The 20,831-nt window shown below is 36.6% G+C and overlaps 1 protein-coding gene across 2 annotated transcripts in view; it reads right to left on the bottom strand.

Annotated features, from left to right (window-relative positions):
- The window catches only part of PTPN3 (protein tyrosine phosphatase non-receptor type 3), a gene marked incomplete at both ends in the record, with an annotated part of 168,030 nt that overhangs the window by 64,322 nt on the left and 82,877 nt on the right, over nt 1-20,831 (bottom strand). Inside the window, 7 exons of one of the 2 annotated variants that reach the window (XM_080339540.1) lie at nt 3,193-3,280; nt 7,106-7,226; nt 17,028-17,080; nt 18,004-18,048; nt 18,905-18,983; nt 20,036-20,093; nt 20,208-20,315. In XM_080339540.1, coding sequence (XP_080195666.1) covers nt 3,193-3,280; nt 7,106-7,226; nt 17,028-17,080; nt 18,004-18,048; nt 18,905-18,983; nt 20,036-20,093; nt 20,208-20,315 — 552 coding nt within the window. The remainder of the gene's footprint in view (nt 1-3,192; nt 3,281-7,105; nt 7,227-17,027; nt 17,081-18,003; nt 18,049-18,904; nt 18,984-20,035; nt 20,094-20,207; nt 20,316-20,831) is intronic. The other variant, XM_080339541.1, reaches the window with a different exon arrangement.

Below are 20,831 nucleotides of genomic sequence, written 5' to 3'. Positions count from 1 at the left end.
AGATTTAAAAGGTGGCATGACATTTTATATTCTGCTTTCTGCTTCCTTCCTAGTAGCTTCTAGATGCCTAGATGTTCACTTCAAGTCCTAGAGAAAACAGAGACCACTTCAAACATTTTAATCCTTCAAAAAAATGAATTGTGATAAAAATATTAATTTGGATTGAAACTGTAGCAACATGGTCTGCATGTTAGCAGCCTGGAATAGAAAAGGCTTTGATTCTGATCTATGCTCCATTCGATTCAGATCACACAGTTTGGTGTCAGGCAGAGTAGGGGCTCATGACTAATATTCTGACAACCCATGAGTCCCAGGTCACTGAATATGAAACAATGTATGGGGAAAAAAAAGTACAATGTTTAAGCAGTCATGTCCAGAAGGTGTTTTACTCAGAGCTAGTCAGTACACTGCAATGAAATTTCGTTTAGTTGAAAATGTCTGAACCCACTTTAAACTACCCTCACTACCTGTAACTGGTATGACCGCTACTGACATCCTGCAAGTAGGTCGGTGGCCTACAACTAGGCTTGCTACATCCTAGGAATGATGTGGGAAATTGAAGAACTTCCAGAAGCAGCACCTTATCAACAGTATCCTCCTGGACAAGATGTCCAGCACACAGCTGGATCAACACACAGTGCAGTGGGTAAGCAATTGGCTGATGGGCCAGGCTCAAAAGGTTCTAGTAAAGGGAGTTAATGTTAGGCTGGTGACCAGTTATTAGCGGGGGTTCTGCAAGGATCCATCTTAGGCCCAGTACTCTTTAATATCTTTATAAATGACTTAGACTCAGGACTTGAGGGATTACTTAGTAAGTTTGCCGATGACACAAAATTGGGAGGAGCTGTCGACAGTCTCGAGGGCAGAGAGGCCCTGCAGAGGGATCTGGACAAATTGAAGAACTGGGCAATCACCAACCACATGAAGTTCAACAAGGGCTAGTGCTGGATTTTGCACCTGGGACACGGCAATCCTGGCTGTACATACAGACTGGGGGACAAGATGCTGTAAAGCAGCTCTGTGGAGAGGGATCTAGGGGTTCTGGTAGACGGCAAGTTGAACATGAGCCAACAGTGTCCCTGGCAGCCAAGAGGGCCACCCGTGTCCTGAGGTGCACCAAGCACCGCATTGCCAGCTGAGTGAGGGAGGTGATTGTCCCACTCTGCTCTGCACTGGTGCGGCCTCACCTGGGGCACTGTGTGCAGTTCTGGGTGCCATGGTATAGAAAAGATATTAAGCTACTGGAGAATGTCCAGAAGAGGGCTATGAAGTTGGTGAAGAGTTTAGAGGGGAAGCCATATGAACAGTGGCTAAAGTCACTCAATTTGTTCAGGTTGGAGGATACTGAGTGGAGACCTCATGGTAGCCTACAGCTTCCTCACAAGACAGGGAGGAGGCGGAGGAGCTGATCTCTTCTCTCTGGTGACCAATGACAGAACCCAAGGGAATGGCAGGAAGATGTGCCAGGAGAGGTTTAGGTTGGACATTAGGAAAAGGTTCTTCACCCGGAGGGTGGTAGAACACTGGAAAACAGGTTCCCCAGGGAGGCAGTCACATGCTCAAGTCTGACAACATTCAAGAAGAGATTGGACAACACCCTCAGACACATGGTGTGAATTTTGGGGTTGCTCTATGCAGGGACAGGAGTTGGACTAGATGATCTTTTGAGGTCCCTTCCAATTCAGAACATACTGTGATCCTTGTGGGTCCCTTCCAACTCAGGACATTCTATGATTCATGAATATTAAGAGAATAGTTGCATAGTGAAAGTCTTGGGACTTAAGTTGGCTTACCAAAATACTAGGCTACAACAGAAGTTAAAAGGCATAGAGTAATCAAGTTAAGTGCATATAGTGAAATCTCCAGTGTGATGGTAAAGGGTTCTTCAATACAACAGAAAAGTGATAGATGACCAGATATTAAATCTGACTTGGTCCAGGTTTGTTAAGATGTCTGTTTACTATTTAAAGGTAATCACCTTATAAATTGAGAAGGCTTTTACATTGTTAGAAGACACAAGAATACATGAAATTTGTTCATGTATGCTAGATTACTTACCCTCAACCAATGCATGTGAACCAGGATATATGATCACCTTTAACAGTTGTCACATAACAGTTGCCTCTCCTGATACTCAGATGGTATGAGCACTGACAGTCCACATTTTGATCACTTTAGTTATTTCCTCCTTTCCGTTATACTTTTCCCCATCCTTAAAAAAGGTCTCTACTGTTTGAGTATTATGTTTCATGAATATAAATGTAATTCCAGTGGTTTTATACAGGAGTACTTTAGGAAACTGTAGAAATCTTATGCAATGCTATTTGTGGTAGCATAAAGAAAAACCAGAAAAAATCTCATGCTGAAGAAAATGACCTTTTCTATCCCTTTCATCATTACAGAAATGGATCATTTTTCACTAAAATTCTGAGTGTCAGGATTATTAACAAATCTTAGAAAAATATTAGGAAAAACAGTAGTCACTTTCATTTAGTCACTTCATTGAATTTTTATGCTACAAGCTTTATATCAAAATATCTTGCTATTACGTAAAAGCACAAATGATAGCTTGCACACTAGGACGCAACTAAAAAGAAAAAAAACGTATTTCAGGCATTCGTCTCAAATAGCTCATGTTATCAAGCAACTAAATCCCAGTAGCTAGTGAAGTACTAAGACACGTTTTTTATCAATGAGCACCCTGTATCTGAAAGATCTGAAATGCATTTTTAGTGGTCATCTTCCACACTGTTAAATACTGCTTAGATCTAACCTGGAGTTAGGGAATACAGGAATAATAATAATAAAATCTCTATACTCTTAACACTGCATTGGAAAATTTAGAGAAAGTAAACTCTTAAAGCACCTGCCAACTACATCATACCACTACACAAAGCATTCATTTTCTTTCACGCTAACACATTCAAACACTTTAGTAAGATTATTAAGTAAAATGTATTGCAGTATTTAAATAATTTATCTTAAAAATACATTGCTACTGTTTCAAAGAGTTTAGGTTTGTTTGAAATTCCAGCATCTATGTTACACAGAATTTATTGAAAAATTACTCAAATCTTGAATTAAAAATAACACAACAAAGTCAATACTTAAATGCTACTGGTTTTGCTGCTATTTAATTTATATTAAATAGGCATCTTTTTCCCCAAGTGAAAAATCACAATGTAAACATACTCTACCACTGTGCAATTCCACTCCATAGAATTCAAGTGTTCGTGCTATATTTATATAGCAGGACTCTGCTTCAGATTGCTTGAGGCCACTAAAAGAGGGGGGAAAAAAAGAAATGGACCATAGTCAAAGATAAAAGACATGATGACAGATTTATTCCAAATATAGAAAAAAGAATCCAACTGCCTTGTGTCTGACAAATAAACCACATCATCTAGTGCTGCAGATTCTTCACTGGTTAAAGCCCTCCTAAACTTCTCTCAAAAAAATATCAAGCAGATTATACAAGATGTTATTACTTTAGCCATTCTAGAACAGTTCTTTCCAGAAAAATCATTCTTATCTGTTTTATTTTACGCTGTAAAAGCTTTTTTTATGTGTAAATATTCTATATTGCTCAGTCTCTCAGAAGGAAGTAATTTAGAGGAAATATTAGGATTGGGAACGTGCTAAAAATGAGGAAAAAGAATATTAAAGAAGTTAAAGTTACGACACTCACTGAGGAAAAGTCATCTGATTTTATCTACAATCTGTACGTCCTAAAATAATTTTTTCTCCCACTGCTAGATGTGAAATGTGCTGCAAGACCTACAAGGAATTTATTTTCTTGTCTTCTAGAAAGCCTCACTTTCAAGACTTTTCCTTCCAGAGACAAAAACTCAAAAATCCCCACACCTCAAATAAACAGATTATATATTTTCATGAAAGGGCTACAGAGAATCTATCAGGAGTTTTAAAAACCAAATAATCCAAAAGTAAACCCTACCTAGATTGTTCTCCCATGCAGCCTAGCATTTATTCATCTGAGAGGAATGCAAAGTGGCCTAAACAAGATTCCTTTAGGCTTGATAACAAAAGCAGTCCCTTTCAATAAGCTGGAAGGCCAAGACCAGTCAAGACCGATCAAACAAGTGGTAGGTCTAACCTGGGATCTGTCAAAGCCTACTGACACTGTGCTGTGCCCACAGCGATCCTGGTCTCACAGCACAGATCAGTGGCTCAGGCACTACAGCAAGTTAGAGTCACTGTAAGAACAGAAGCTGAGGGTTGTATGCAATATCTAAACACGTTTAAGTAGAAAAGACATCCAATATCATCCTTTCACATCTGCAGCCAAGGGCAGGGCAGGTAAAAACAGCTCTTTGCTAGGTGAGCTTCCAAAATGACACACATAAAATTACACTAAACAAGTGCAATTTAAATACAACCTGTAAAAAGCTGACATAACATTGTATTATGTTGAAAACTCCAGATACAAAGGCATTCAACATAAGGCAATAATTCTCTTTTTTAAAAGGGTCTTTACCTCAAAAAGTGGACGTCTATTACTTCTAATTAATATCCATCCTTTCCAATTCCAAGTCACCAAAATACTATACCCTGAAACAGCCCCTCTAGGAGATATTACATCACGCTTCATGAAACTGAAAGTTACCTTGAACTGGAAAGCCACTACCAGCAGTGTGGCTTGTCAATGTCACAATATTGGAAAAAAGAGCAAAGATAAAAAAAGAGCTGTTTGTCACAATCCAGAGATAAACTGTTTATTCAGATCCACATCTACAGTGATTACTTGTCACCTTGATTTTGAAAAATATTAGCAGACCTTATCTCTTCCACTGTATCAGAAAGGTACAGAGAAAAAAAATACAAAATTACTATTTTACTAATGCCTGCAAATTTTAATTCTCAATTTGCCTACACCACCTACACCTGACCAATCAAGCCTTGTGTCTTGAAGGGCCAACAAGAAAAATATCTCAGCACAGACTTAGGGGTTTTTTTCTTCTTGTTGTTGCATCTCTCTAATCAACTAGAGATGAAATGAAACCTTTAGATCCCTAAGTAGGTGGTAGTTACTCAGAAAGACAGACAGTCAAGAGGTAACCAGTCTTGGTTTCTCCTTCCAACTTTTATAGCACTTGATACCCAAGTCCTAACAAACATCATCTGAAATATAAGCATTATCTGAAGTTTCAAATGCATCCTTCTCCTCAAACTGATGGCTAGATCTAGCAAGCACTAAGAAAACATTACAAATTTGGATAATAGCCTGAGGTTTTAGGATGTAGATATTTATGTATTTAGCCAAAAGGTAAGAACCTTGTTAGAACAAACTACACACAGAAATGGATTTAGGGATGAACACAAAAAGAAAATTTCTAAAGCTATACCAGTTCAATATTGCAACAGTTGCTTTCTCAACAGCTATGTACTGTCCACTAAATAGTGCCTGATATGAACGTGTTCATAGCACTACTTTCTCAGATTTTGCAAAACAACATACAAACTGGCTATAAAAACCTTGCATTGAACTAAAACATACAAGACATAACATGGCTTCTTAAGCCTGTATTGTGTTTCAGCAATTCCACCCTTTTAATTTTCCTTTGTGAAAGCTTCCCAAAGGACAGACCCTAAAGAATGAAAAAGAAGAGATGTTTATAGGGCTGGCTTTGCAATCTCAATCTAAGAATGTCAATTTAAAAGGGATAATAATTTACAGATATCCCATATGGTTTACAGCAAATATTATTTAATCTAGATCAGCAGAAATCTCATTCCAAAACAATATTGTTCTCAGATTGTAAGATGATAATTTATCCTTTTCTGTCTTTCCTTCACAGTAGGCCTGGTGAACACCAGAACCATTCTTGTCAACTATGCTAATGGTTTTGGTCTAGTCAATACCGTGTATTCACTGTGAATGACAAACTAACATGCAAAAAATGCTTCCAGAATATGCGACCCCACCACACCTTTTTCTGGAAAAACAGTAACTTCTAGCCTGTTCTCTGCAGGACGTAACCAGTTTTATACCTCTGGCTATGACAGCACTAAATACATGAGTCCAACCCAACCACTTCAAGACTCTTCTCAGTGGTCTGTGAGATGATTGCTTCCTAAAGACAAGCAGATTTATTCATGCTTGTCTACAAGGCCACCTCTAAAAACTCCTGAGCCTATTGGAAACTGCAAATTAATTTGGGAGGAATAGAGGCCTCAAGTGTTGTGTTCCTGAACATGAACTGCTGGGAAAGCAGTTCAGATTAGCACCTACACAGAGGGAATGGTTGCAGTTAGGGTTCAATAGTTCTCTGTTTCGCCACATAAATGACAAAGCAATATGCATGTTCTGGCAGGCAGGACACATGAAGTTCAGAACTACTCACTATATCCACTAGCAGTAAAGAAACAAGAAGCGGAGGTGAGAGTACTGAAAGATGACAAAAGAAAGTGGAGGAATATTAGAGGAAAATGAAAATGGAGGTATTTCAGGCTATAAATCAAATAAACTAGGAGAGAGGGGAACTAGTTCTGCTGCAGTAAAGATACAGACAAAGATAACAAGTCCATATAGATTCAGATTTCATTTGCTCAAGTACTCATACAGAATTCCCTAGGCTGGTATATTTGCATTCATCTTGTGAATACCTGATCAACTTCACTGATTTTAAAGCTGCTGTCTTACAAGAAACAAATCAACAGGGTCAGAAAGAGTAATTGGCAGTAGACTGACTCGAATAATCTGTTGTAGCCTTTATATTGCACCCAGGAGACAAAAATAAAAGTCTATAGCATTTAAAAAACAGTCATATGGCCTTGATCAAAAAAACCTCCTCAAACATCTAATACAGTGCTCTAGATGGTTTTCATGAGTAATGTATAACGCTAACTGATCTACTGGTTGTTATAGCTAGAAATGTATTTAAACTTTTTAACACACTGGCATCACACTCTGAATGTGATTAGTCTAGCGCCTACATGGTAAACCGAAATATTTCATTTAATAGAACCTTTAGAAACTAAAACTATCTGTTGTACTGGAACAACTATGACCTTGTGTCTTCCTTTTGGCATCTTTTTTTTTGTTTAAAATCTCAAGAGGTGAGAGACAACTGAAAGTTAATGTTACCTGTGTTGCTCATGTAGCGATTCTACTTTGATAAGAAAATCTTTGTTCTGTTCTGGTATAAACTTGTAATTTGACAGATATCCTGGATGATGCACTGAAGCATTATAGTCTCCAAGTTGTGCTGTTAGGAAACAAGAAAAACAGACACAATATTTTCATAGTTAATTGATAACTATTTAGAAGAAATCTCTTCTTCTCAATAAAACACAAATATAGGGAAATGTGGGAATTATTAATTAATTCTCAATGACCAAGCAGTGTTGAATACAGGGATATGTATGGTATCAGTGAAGAAAGATTTTTTTTTTTTTCAAAATATGCTTACCATAACTATAATCTCAGACACTGAATGAATTTATTTAGTTACTTATATAGCCCCATTTTTGCATCAGAAGCTGTACCACCACCAGACAGGCATTACACACCATGTCAGCACAGATGTGCAGTACTGTAACATTAGAGGAATCCAAATTGCTTCAGAAAGAGATGGCAAACTAAATCAATTTGATATACGTTTACTTGATTGTAACGTACTAGAAGTTCTGTCACTTAGAAAGCATTTACTCTTCACATGGTCAGGTAAAAATTGTTCTGACTACCAGCTGCAGCTCTGTCCCAAAAATTCAGTCATTAATCTTGCCTCAGTTGAACACAAATTACTTAACATAGCATGAGAAACAACTGCTGATTTACACATAACAGTACTAAGGTCCTACCAACAGTAAATACATGTTTACAGTCAAAAAAAATAAGGGAAAAAAAAAAAAGGTTCCCTACAACTTTATCCCTTCAGAAATTATGTTAATTAGCAGGTATTTTTAAATAGTTACTAGATGAAAGCTAATTCTTATACATAGTTGGTGGTTTATCTGAAAAGAAACGCAAGTATAGATGACTAAAAGTGTATAGTCTTAGTCCACTAAAGTTTTCTTCAAAAGCCAGGTCAGTACTTATACCAGAAAACATACATAAATATATCCTGGAAAATATACACAAAACTCTTACTTGTCCTAAAGATGCAAGGTTTGGAGCAGCAGGGAGGTTGCTTCAAATAAAGTACTTGCCCATTTGCCACAAATTTACCTAGTTACCATTAAGCAAGTAACTCAAACCACATATTTCATGAATCTGTGTTTTTTTCAAATAGTTGAAGAGATTAATAAAAAAATATGTATGTTTAAGCAAATCAATAGAACCTGTACTATTCTGTCTTCCCTAAGGAGCATGAAAGAGTTATTATAAAGTATGAAAGCTTCTCAGAAGTTGTTTGTATAACTTGTGAATTAACACAAAGGAAAGTAATTGTATAGACTGCAAACAATTCGGCATAGGAAGTCCCTCAACTAGATCAAAATTAAAGAGTATACTGCTAGGAACACTACCGCTGTTTTCCAGAAAACACAGACTTTGTAAGAATGATTTAAATGATTCGGATTGGGGGTGAAGGGGATGAAGAAGTTGTGAACTTCAGAAATAATGGCTACAGTTAACTATGGAGTATGTGTAATGCAGGGGAACTAATATTTGCCACTTACATATTCAAAACCCATGATTTCTACTGCCTAGAAAACAAAACTACTGTGATACAAAACAATTCCTAGGCAAATGCGGTCAGAAGCTAATATAGTTGCAAATCAAACTGTCAGCATTAAGGAGAATATTTAAATTTAAAAAGTGAACTGATAAACAGTAAGTAATTGATTTTGAATGCAGATGTTCCTGCAATGCTCAGCCACTTTTTCTTTGATTTTTTTAAATTAGTTAGTAACGTGGGTGACAAAATACTAAATATTTATCATTAGAACCAAAACACATATTTGAACAATTCTATCAAACAATACATCTCTGAGGAAGAAAAATATATCAAGAAAAAAAAAAACAAAAACAGAAGATTCAGAAGTATAACAAAAAACTGCAGTAATTTTTAGGAATATCTGTATAATAAAAGTCCAAGCTTCTGCCAAGACTAAGGCTAAGACAATAACAATAATAGAAAAAATAAAAACTTTTTGAACAAAGTATGTTAATAACAGCATAAAAATAAAACAGATCACAGATGACAGTAGCTGACTGAAGACTTTCTCCTTTATTAACCATTAACGCAACTCATCTTTTCTATGAAACGCTGCCTACAATTTTAAGGTTTGTTGCAGCTAGCTTGAATGACTTTCTTGTCAAAGCGAAGAGACCAGATTTCCAGGCATAAGACAATGTAATTGTCCATTTCAATTTTATTTTCATTAGGTAAAAATATCTTTTACCTTCTCTAAAGAGGGCAACTGCTGTTCCTTCATGCATTATGAGGTAGGGTCTTCTTGCTCATCTTCCAAATGTGGAGGTTGCTCTGGTCTTTTTTTTCCTCTTCCTCCTAGCTACCTGAGGTCATGTCAACAAGGGGTGCAGTTTAGAGTACTACTTGCTTCTCCAATTCCCCAGCCAACTGTCACAGTTGAAGAGAAACTATAAATGCTGATTAGTAGACATCTTGGAAGACTAATGATCTTGTGCATGATTTAATTATCCAAGGAGGAAAAAAAAAGTTAGGGCATATCAAGGCCTCAGTAAGAAGAAAAACCCATGAAGTTTCTACCTCTTTACTGGATTTCTCCAGAAGAGAGCAGAGGGGAAAGGAAATATAAAAGACCTATTTCTAACCTGAATTTTTCCTGACAGCTTCTGCTCTGATAACATGAGTCAGTAGATACTGACTCAATTAAAATACTGTAAAGAAAAAAAAAAGGCATGTTTTTACCTTTCTCCATTCTAGCCAACTGTTGCTCTTGAATTCACTATAACTGGGAAAGAATATAAAGTAAAATGAAAGAAAACAAAACCAAGGAGGAGTAAAAAAAAAAAAAATAAATAAAATTAAAATCAGTTATTTGAATACCAGAGTCTCATATTTTAGAGTTCTAGATCTAATATGAAAGACTTAAAAGAACGGAACCATTCATTTTAGGCCATATTCAATAAAAAGAGGACATTTTATAAGTCTTTGTAAAACGATAGTGCAATAGTCAAGTAGTCATGGAATAATTTTCCATGGATGAGGTCCCATGTTGACCTGCCAAAACAGTAGTCGGACAAGCTCTCAATACAGTAAGAATTTATAAATGCTTGAAAAACAAAAATCTTGAGATCATATATGTTTACACAAGATATGAACAGCCTATGCTTTACTGAAACTTAAACAAGCCATCTTCAGACTTTTTAAAAATAATTTGTTCAGTTAGAACAATGTGGTAGGCATGAATTTTTTGTCTCTCACTGTAGCAGAAAGACTTTTGTGCATGAAGGCATCAAAGAAAATGACTAATTCAAACAAACAAAAAAAAATACACATTTTTACAAGATTAAGATACAGAGGCAGGGAAGACCAGGAATATGTGTTATTTATGTAGCACTGATAGATTTTGATGGAATGCTACGGATACACATGCATCTTCCCTAGAAAGAGAAGCTCAAGATATATTGCTGCATTAACAGGGGGAACATGGTGGGGAGAAAGAGCTTTGTAGAAGGAAGATCTGATACATAACTAAGCAAAAAAAGCCATTGAAGTCAATAACTCTTAGGGTAATTACTAAGGCTTCATTTATTCAATGGTTTCTTCCAAAAAAACACTGGTCAGTTGGCTTATATATTGTGGTAAGGCAGCACTGAACTCATTTCTGTCTTCTACTACCCCAAAGACAGGGTGCAAGAAAGACAGAGCCAGACTGTTCTTTGGGTTGCAAATCAAAAGGATGACAGAGAACAGAAATTTCAGCACTGGAAATGCCAAACTGAACTGGAAAGGCTCTGAGCAACCTCATCGGACTTTGATGAAGCCCCTTCCAAGCTAAATTTGCCTGTGGTTCTTACTTATGTGAAATTATTTTTGACATCCAAGCTTTCTGCTACACAACCAAGATAATTATTTGTCTGGCTCTAGCTTTAGAAATAATTTTTTGTTGTTGTTGTTTTTGAATGTTAACAGTACCAAAATACCACCATTTCAGTCTGGCCTAGTTTCCACAGACAGCCCCAGAAAGTGTAGTAGTAGAAATGATAAGCCTTTAGCTTCATATAACTTAAAGGGTGACTGTTTTATACTTCCCAGCTATGTGTTATCCTTCAGGAAACAGACAAGCTGGTCTCCAATTCTAAAAAGTTTGTTTGCAAACAACAATAAAAAAAGTTTGCACCAGAAGCTACTTCTGCATATGGGTATTCCATGTAACTTCAGATGTCAGAAGGCAAATGTATGAATGGTCCATTGGCTAAGTATGATGGGGAATCAGCTATAGATAACATGGACAATTTGGTCCAAAGGAATGCCTAGAAGAGTTTATCCCTGAGAACAGGTTTAATATCAACTTTCTAAAGACCTGAGAAGTGCACCAGGAAACAACAACAAAAAAAAGGCAGTTTCACACTGAATTCATAACATTTTGTAGGTTTGAATATTTAGGTGACATCATCACAAAATGAGTGGAGTTGCCTGGTTTTAAGAGGATAATTACATAAGCAGATAAGGTTCCCAGCGGAACAGAAAACAAGCAAATAATGGGACAAGTCTAGCATACATGTTATACAACAAATATAACTTTTCTCAATAATTAAAAATACTAAGAGATAAAATTGCAATCCAGGATTATAATACAGTTAGGGCCTTCTGATCAGCATCCAAATGAAGATAGCAACAGCAACTGACACACTGAGCGTGAAACATAGAAAGCTAATGACATACTTATCTTCCTATGAACACTGACGTAGAAAAAAAAGATACTTCCTAATTTGTACAGTTCAATCAGTTTAGACATTTTAGAGATCATTTCTGGCCTCAAATAGAAAAAAGAAGAATGATGATGTGCTACATAACATAAACTAAAGCAGTTACTTTTGAGAAACAGTAACTACAAAGTATTTGTGTATGAAAATGCTTCTGGAATCAGAAAATAATCCACTACAGCAGAGTTCAGTTTTGAAGAACCAACATAAAAGTGTAGACACTCAATAAAAAGACACCAAAAGGAAGCCCTGAAATGAAGTAATGAAGTAATGCTTCACACTCAAGAGCCCTTAAAAAAAAGGTTCAATCTAGAGATGACTGTAAATAGCTGCTTGTGACCACTTATGACAGCTGGTCACATTGTGGTAAAACAGAATGAGAAACATGCATTAATAAAACAAAGGAACATTTGTAGAAAAAAGGGACAGTTATCCATACACAATGATGGTCTCCCAAGTTCTCTTACCACTGCAGAATGGAAAAGAGAGCCATGGAAAAAAAAAAAAAAAAGAAAAAAAAAAAATCAGTAACTCATAAGGCAGCCAGAGATTAAAAAACAAACAAACAAAACCTCCACACAACACAAAAAATAAATAAATCAGAAAACAAACTCTACTGAGTTGCTTTTTCTGCATCTCAAAAATGTACTTCAGAAGCCATACAGTCACAATCAGAAAAAGTATTGAGAAAAGCAAAGCACAATCCAAATTACAAAGACTATTCATTTTGGAAAAATGAAGTGGGTAGGAGCAAGAAATAGGATAAAAGACCTAAAGGGAATAATTATCAGTAGTCCCAAAACATTGTTTTATAGAACTAATGGATCTGAACACTGCTGATCTTCTGTCACATATGTTGTCTCTCGGCAGTCACTACTAATTATCATAATACTGCACTACATGGACCTTGACTGGGGTAGCTGTTCTTTTCTCCATTTTAGTTATGTTACACAGAAATATCTAATAGGTTCATCCACCTTAAAATACAGAAGAACAGTAGCCACCATGGCTACGAGGCACTGTTAGAAAGTCAGCTCCTTCAGCTACAGAGTTCTCGACTGAAGGGATTAGAGCACTGTACTTTGTTTTGAAGTGTTACAGATTAAAAAATTAAAAAATTATTTGTAGGATCATGGAAGAACACCAGATAAACTTGAAGTAATGATGTCCTGGAATGGCCTCTGTATTGCTCATGACAAGTGTTAAATATAATTAAGAGAAAGAAGTTCAAAACATCTGGAGAGCTGCCATACATAAATTATCAGGACAGTCTTAGAAGAGCCATTGTACAAAGATATGCTGGCAATTTCAAGAGCAGCGATCTAGACTACAGTGAACCACGTGGAAGAAAGTGGGCATGTTTTTCAATTAATCTTTTTACGTAGACTCTTGTATTGACAGTTTCATCACCATCACACAGATAACACTCTGGTACTGCTGGTGACAGGTACTTTAAGACGTGGTAAGTGGTACCTGTGACCAAACAGCATTGCTGCAGGCTTCAGAAGAACAGATGGGACATGCACACAACCCTCAGACTACCCAACACGTGGTAAATAATATCAACCACTGGAGATTCAGGTCAAAGTTCACTTTGTTCATCTAGTCTGGTTTTGATTCTCAGGCATAAGGGCTCTAAGTGCCCTGGAGAGCAGCAGGAACCTGACAGACCTCCCAGCAAATCTCTCAGCTTTCATAATGTACTTCTGAGCACTATTTCACTTCAAAAAAATGTGGATGGGGAGCACACACACAGAGAAAAAATCCCCAAATGCCAGCCATGAAAAAGGCAGGTCTCTGTAAATTAGGAAGTCTGAGGCTTCAATGTAATGTCTATAAAAAGAGTGAGGGGCAAAACAAAGGCAAGTTAGAAGGGTCAGGCAAGAAGAAAGATCATGGGAGAATTATGTGGTGTGAATCTCACTGTGGAGCTGCTGTTGATTTTCCTCTAAATCTTACAGCCCACCTTCTCTGGGATCTCAGCCTTCTGGCATTCCCTACATTTTAACAAACTCTTATGCCTAGCTCCAGAGGGGCTTGCACACTAAGCTCAGCTTTGCTCGAATCCTCATTCTTGCCAGCCTTCCTTTTCTTAGAAGAGGTTAAAGCCCATTTGAATCCCAAGCAACCAGTCAGCCCCTTCCTAAGCAAACTCTCAGACAGCAACATGCTAGAGAAACCTCCTGGTTGTCAGAGCAGAGGTGAGAAGGGAACAGTATCACAGGAGATAAGAGAAAGACCCCAGTCAAAATGAATCACTGAGCAACTGATGCTCAGGAAAAACAAAAACCTTTGAAGTATTCATAACATCTTTTTTGGATTTGCTGTCATGCTTTAGATTCAAGTCTCAATCCAGCAAAGGATTTACTCACAGAAGAGCATATTCCCAACAAACCCTTCTTATATACTGATAGTCATTTAAATACTGTTCTGGAAATGGGAAGTTACTATACACGAAGTGATAAAAAACAAGTGGTGCTAAATCAGTTATGTGACAAGTTTAAATAAAAAATGCAATACGCACACTGCATGGGTCCCTTATTTAATTTTACAAACTGTACAACATTCCTATTTTACACTAGTAAAAAACAAGAGGTACAATTTATCATTAGATTGTGAATTTAATAAAATGGTATCCTTCAGACTCAATGACTTCAAAGTTATTTGAAATGGACCTTAGTAAATTCTCTTCAAAAAAGAATTTCAAAATCCACTGATCATTTCTGTCACAAAGCACATTTACTGACAATAAACTAACAACTTATTCTCCAAGTGTCTGAACCGTGTTTGTAATGCAGTTTAGTCACATGCTATTGAGACACTGTTCACACCCACTTGTATTCCCTGGTAACTTAGCACCACCAGACAACACAGGGTGTGCCACAGTGGGACAGTACAACACATCAGAGCTTCATTTCAGAACCGCAGTGCTGAACCCAACCACCTGCGCAAAGGGCAGAGACGCAGAACTCCAGCGGCACAACACCCACCTCCACACACTGTCCCTTCACAAAGCTCAAACCAAGCAACTGACACATGTAAAACCTCTAGTTGAAAAGTAAGAGCAAACTTCATGCACCATTAGAGAGACTCCTCAGCCCACCTCCCAGTGACAACAGCTCCCCGTTTTAAATAAATAACCATAAGCTTGTCAGAAAACTATTATTTCCACCTGCATTATGGTAGCCTGAAAACTTCCAGGAAGTGGCAATCATAAGAAACAGCTCAGGTAGAACTGACCCATAGCAGCTTCAGATAATCACTTTTTAATAAGTAGATATCTCATATCCAAGAACTTCAACTCTCCTTAAAAGAGGTATGATCAGAAATTAAAATGCTAAAAAAACCCTCTTTATTTAAAACATTTTAAGTTGACAAAAATCTTAGTAAACATAACTCAATAAGGAGACCTAGAAACTCAGATTTCCAGTGATCTTTTCTATGCCATCATCTTCAGGTAGATGGCAACAACCTGGTGGCAAAACAAAAAACATGGTTTTTTTGCTTTAAAGAGAATACGTCTTTCTATTGAATGTTTCATTCTTTGCCAATGCAGAGAATTAATTTAGGCATCATACAAACAGCAACAGAAAGGCCATCAGGTAACAAAAGACACAGGTGGGTTTTTTTTTAAATTTAGAAAAAAAAAAATGGTAATAATAGCACTATCATGAGTTAGGAGAACCAGGCAAATAGCTGCATGGGAAATTCCAGAATCCATCAGGACAAAGAAAGATTAAAACATACTAGCACCCTTCCATGATCTTCATTGACCTTCTCCTTTAGTACAAAGAACCACATCAGTAGGTATCCAAAGCACTAAAAAAGGAATTCTCATAAAACTGAAGGGAAAACAGGAATTACTCTGGGATTTAGGGTACATTACCTGTGACATAATTAATTTTAAATATCATCTTAAGCCTGATTTTGTGATAAAATATTTTCACTCTTCCATATACCTTTACATTTCTGAGTTTTAGCAAAATTGGGGTCAGCAACACTGTACTTAACAATCCTAAAGGTACAGAGTGTTTCAGGCTTAACATGACCGACTGTGCCCAGGGATACAGGAGCTGGGACACATTTCCTCTGGGACTCCCACCTAGTATGGAAACTTGTTCTGGTTTCAATAGTTCTAAGCTTGAATGTGGTCAAGGTTCCATTTAATAAAAGGGTCCGACATAGAATATACTAATACTTAAACATAAAAATTAATGTTTCATAGCCACTCGGGAAGTTCATAGATACCACCAACTGATCACTTTCTCCTACGAAAATGATATTTTACTTTTTTAGCTTTGTCCTTATTTCAAGCAAAAAATACCTTAGTGATTTCTGTGGACCTTGTGAGCCTTTCCATAAAGAAATGGGATAAATATCCATAAGCCAAATAATTACACAACTATCCTAGTATGTCTTCCCCTGTGAATCATTTTTTCAAATATATAAACTCCATGAAACCAGCAACCATTTTTTTGTTTGTTTAATGAGAAAGGTGATCCTCCAGCTGTTTTTCACTATTCGTTTAGGGTGCTTGTAAGGCATGGCATCAGGCTTTATTTTGGTACAGGAGATATTTTTCTATATAATATCACCATTAGAATTTCTTTTTGATAGTTGCAGGCAGTTGAGGAGATAAGTTCTTGCATGTAGAGTCACCTTAAATATATTAAAAAATGCCAGACAGTTTTTCCTACCTAACAAATCAAATTCCCTAAAAAAAAAAAATAATCACATAAGAACACTGAAGTTTCTTAGTTGAGTTTACCTTCACCTTAACTGTTCTCTTATTTCTCTGAATGCTTTCCTGTAGCTATTGTAACATGCAGTAAGTTTCATTATTTTGTTTCCAGTAACAATGAAAACCTGCCCTTTTTGTCAGCAGTACAAGTACATGTAAATAAGAACATGTATTCTTGTATCAACATTTTTTTTGATAGACCTAACAAATACACCTGTTCTACTTATACTGTCTGAAGGCTGCTTTAATAGCCTGTATGTTCTTTACAAAGTATAATCTGTAGTGTTTTGAATACTCCACACAAATAGATAAGGAAAGAAAACTTTCCTTATTTTTCAGTGCCAAAGAGCAGAGAAGGTTGTCGGTCAAATACATTTATTAACAAAATAACAATTGGTTGTTACTTACATTGTACTGCATACGATGCCAGGACAACAGCAGAACTAATGGGGCATGACAACCTGGAAAGAGAGGAAAATATTTTTATTTAGACATATATATAAGTGTATTGTTCACAATACCTCTGCAATTAGTTCAGTATGTGAAGATTCTTATCTTCAAGGAATATCTGATTTTTTTTCTTACAAAGTTTAATTGTCAAAGAACAGCAGGACTGGACATTAAAAGGTAGTTGCTGTGTAACAGCTGCTTAGGTGAATGGAAATAACTAGTCCTAAAAAGATATGTTCTTATTCTTGCTGAATGCTTATTCAGGAAAGTAAAAGGAGAAGGGATTTTTATGTGGCTCTGGACATTATTTTAATAGTTGCAGTCTAGCGTATTTAAAACTAGACACAAATACTAAAATTAGCCAAATGCCAAGGACAAAGACAGCTCTTATCTCACAACCAAAACTGATTCCATTGAAGAAAAAAAGCCAACACTTGCTATGAAATTCTAAAGTCTATTTACCTTTGGCAGCAAATACTCAGAACACTATTTTTAAAATGTAGACATGCACAGGAACCACAGGCAAAGGAACTACTAGGTATATGCTCACTGTAGAGGGAACATAACCCTGAAATAGTGAGAAACAACAGCATGAACTGTGCTTTGCTACTCCCTCCCTGACTACAACAGTAGACAGCAGGTCCCCAAGTTTAGCAAACTCTGCCTGGCACACTGTGTCTTACGTAACAAAGATCTCTCAAGTTGACATCATACCTATAGACACATGGCATCCCCTACAGCCCATTCACAACAGACTTCTAAACTATTCTTAGTAAGTGAACTATGTGAATTTTTATAACATTTCCTAGCAACTTCATTTTATTTTAAAAAAAATATTTCACAAGGTACATTTTTATAGGCATGTTACCCTCAGAAAAACACTTAAAAAAATTATTTTAAAAATAACTATGGAAAAATTGAAGATTCTTATTACCTTCCTTCCACAATATCAGTCTTCAATTGCAAGAAGAATAAGTGCCTAGAAAACAATTTTTGGAAAGAAACAAACATTTGTTTTCACATTTAAAAGGTGTAGTTTAAAGGGCCACACATACTAATTTTATTTTATTAGATTTCCTGGCAAACTATACAAACAGATGAGTAAAGCTTAGTGGCACTTAAAAATATACAATCACACACCCACCCACTCTCACAACAGTTTAAAGATCTTGGCAGTCTGTACTCCAACTCCAGGACCACAGTATTAACGCCACAATGAACACTACAGAAACTAAACCATTACATAACCTGGACTCTTTGTCCCACGAATATTCATATTGGATGTATAGATCTTTGCATGTTACGAGTAATGGGCAAACTAGAAAATAGGAACTGTTATCTGTTCTTCCTGAAACAAAATAAACCACACCCTCCCACACCCTCAGCATTAAATACTACACATGTTCAAAACTGAGTCAGTGTTGATATAAAACTTCTAACATAGACTTAGGGTATGCAGACAGCTTAATCATTGAACTTCCCTATTTTTTAATCATTGCATTTGTTTAATTGTGGTTTAGAAAAGAAGAAAACACACAATAGGCAAGTACTTCAACAGATGAAGGGCTGAAAAAAAGTGGAATCCAAGGGGCAAAAAACCACACGGCCATCTTTGTACCAGCTTATACCCTGCTGTGTTTTAGAGTTGTGTGCTCCGTGTAGCAGAAAACATTCATAATAAGCATCACATCAAGCTGTTAATCCCAAACACATTAAATACAAAGAGTTATATGAAGTTAACTACCTAATAAAGCAGAGTTTGACAAGCTGTGAGATGGGAAATGAGGCCTGGACACATTTTGAGTTCACATAAGCAAACATCAAACAGAAGTTACCTGGTTTGTTCTTGCTGAAGTGTGTTAGGATCAGGTATAAAAAACCTTACGCGAAAACGAAGGGTGCATGGAAAACCTCCTGCAATATTTTAGAAAAGCAAATCAATTTTTTGCTTAGGAAGTCCAAGGTTTTATTTCTATATTTATAGAAAAACTATATGAACAATCACATAGAAATCTCATGCTTTTTTCTCACAAAATAAAAAGAAACCATGAGAAGTCTCTCCTGATCCCCCAACACCAACAAGATAATACTCAAACATTGTGATGCTTTCATTTAATACCTTGTATATGCTACTTTAGATAAAAGGCACTATTTAGTTATCTTCGCCTCATAGGTATTAGAAGATAAAAAGCAGTAAATATATTTGAAGTATCTGAATTGTGATAATGCTCAATTCTATCTAAGTACAAAAAAATAATTCAGAATGTTAATGTATTGTTTTTTTTCAATTCATACAGAATCTACAGCACATGGTAGAAATAAGAGAGCTTAATAACACAGCTCAGGATGCACAGCACAAACTGGGACAGTGTCACTCAGTCCTCCTCAACTGCTATCTGGCAGGGTCACGCTGACTGGCCTGCCCTCAAGCTTTCCTTTCTTTTGGTAAGCATTCTCTACTACCCAAAGCTGTTCATACTAGAACACATACACTTGGAAGCGTGTGCTGGTGTTTTTTTGTTTATTTGGGTTTTAATAAAAACAAGTATACAAATTTTTTTTCTTATTCGATTTGAGATACGAAATTGTCAGAACCTATATATGAAAGTGGCTCCATTTCCTTCTACCAAAAGCCCTCTTCTTTATCTTCCCCATCAGGAGGAATTTACTGACATCATAAGATGACTGCTACTTTCATGGCTATGATGTCCAAGACTGTTCAGAAGCCAGGTTTGGATGCTATTACAGCATCAAAATGAGTGACCTTCCAGGTCTCATGAGCATTCAGGTAGCAGTAAGATATGTGGAAAGCTCTGCTGAAAAGACTGGCAGAGACAAGACATGCTCTTAAAGAAAAGCTACCAACTGGATGCACTATTTTGCAAGACCTATATTTATTCTAGTCATAAGAACACAGAAAAGCAGGACTATACAGTTACAATTAAGATATTAAAAACATGTCTTACCTTTTAACTGCTTTCTAATAGGTTTGTTTGGTTCAAGCCATCGCTGTGAAATGAAAAACTATTAGATGGATTAAAATGTTTACAAATAAACACTGTTTATTTATGTGTGTGTTTGTGTATATATATATACACATATATACATGCACACACATTTATTATTTACTGTACTTACAGGTGAATCTACCAAGCTTTCGTTCTGCTGTAAACCAAAATATTCCTTCTCTGTCACACCCAACTGGTTATAGGTCATATCCAACAAAATCTGTCCAGTGTCTTGTTTCTGAAAACAAAAAAACTTTAGAAGTGAAACTCTGCAACGCTTACACATTTTAAGATACAATTAATTGAAATTATTTTGGTTTTTAAAAAAGTGTAACTCAAAAATAGCTGTTAATCCATTGGTTCAAAGTTTCTCAGCAATAAGAACTTCATTCTGATAAAAGTTGTTTTTGTTTTGTTTTGGTTTGGTTTTTTTTTTTGTTTTTTTTTAAAGAGGCTTTCTTTCCAAAATACATTAGGCACATGAAGTCTCACAATATGAATTGACATTAACTCAAGCCCTTGAGGTCAGACCAGCAGTTTAGTTTTAAGCAGACAGGCTCTCCCTTGACCAGAGCCTTTCACAGCCATGCCGCTGTCCAGAGGTGCAGCCTGGAAGGATGGCTCACAGCCACACAGGGCTGCCCCAGTCCCTGCAGTGACCACCAAAGCAGCTGGATCTGTTCCCATGTCAGCTGTCAAAGGGCAAAGTCTGTGCACACTAGGATGGGGCAAAAACTATGAGGATGCTGTGCTC

This window comes from Nesoenas mayeri (assembly GCF_963082525.1).
Source record: "Nesoenas mayeri genome assembly, chromosome: 2".
NCBI classification, from domain to species: domain Eukaryota; kingdom Metazoa; phylum Chordata; class Aves; order Columbiformes; family Columbidae; genus Nesoenas; species Nesoenas mayeri.
Note: the sequence above shows the minus strand (reverse complement) of the source record. Positions and strands in the feature narration are given on the sequence as shown.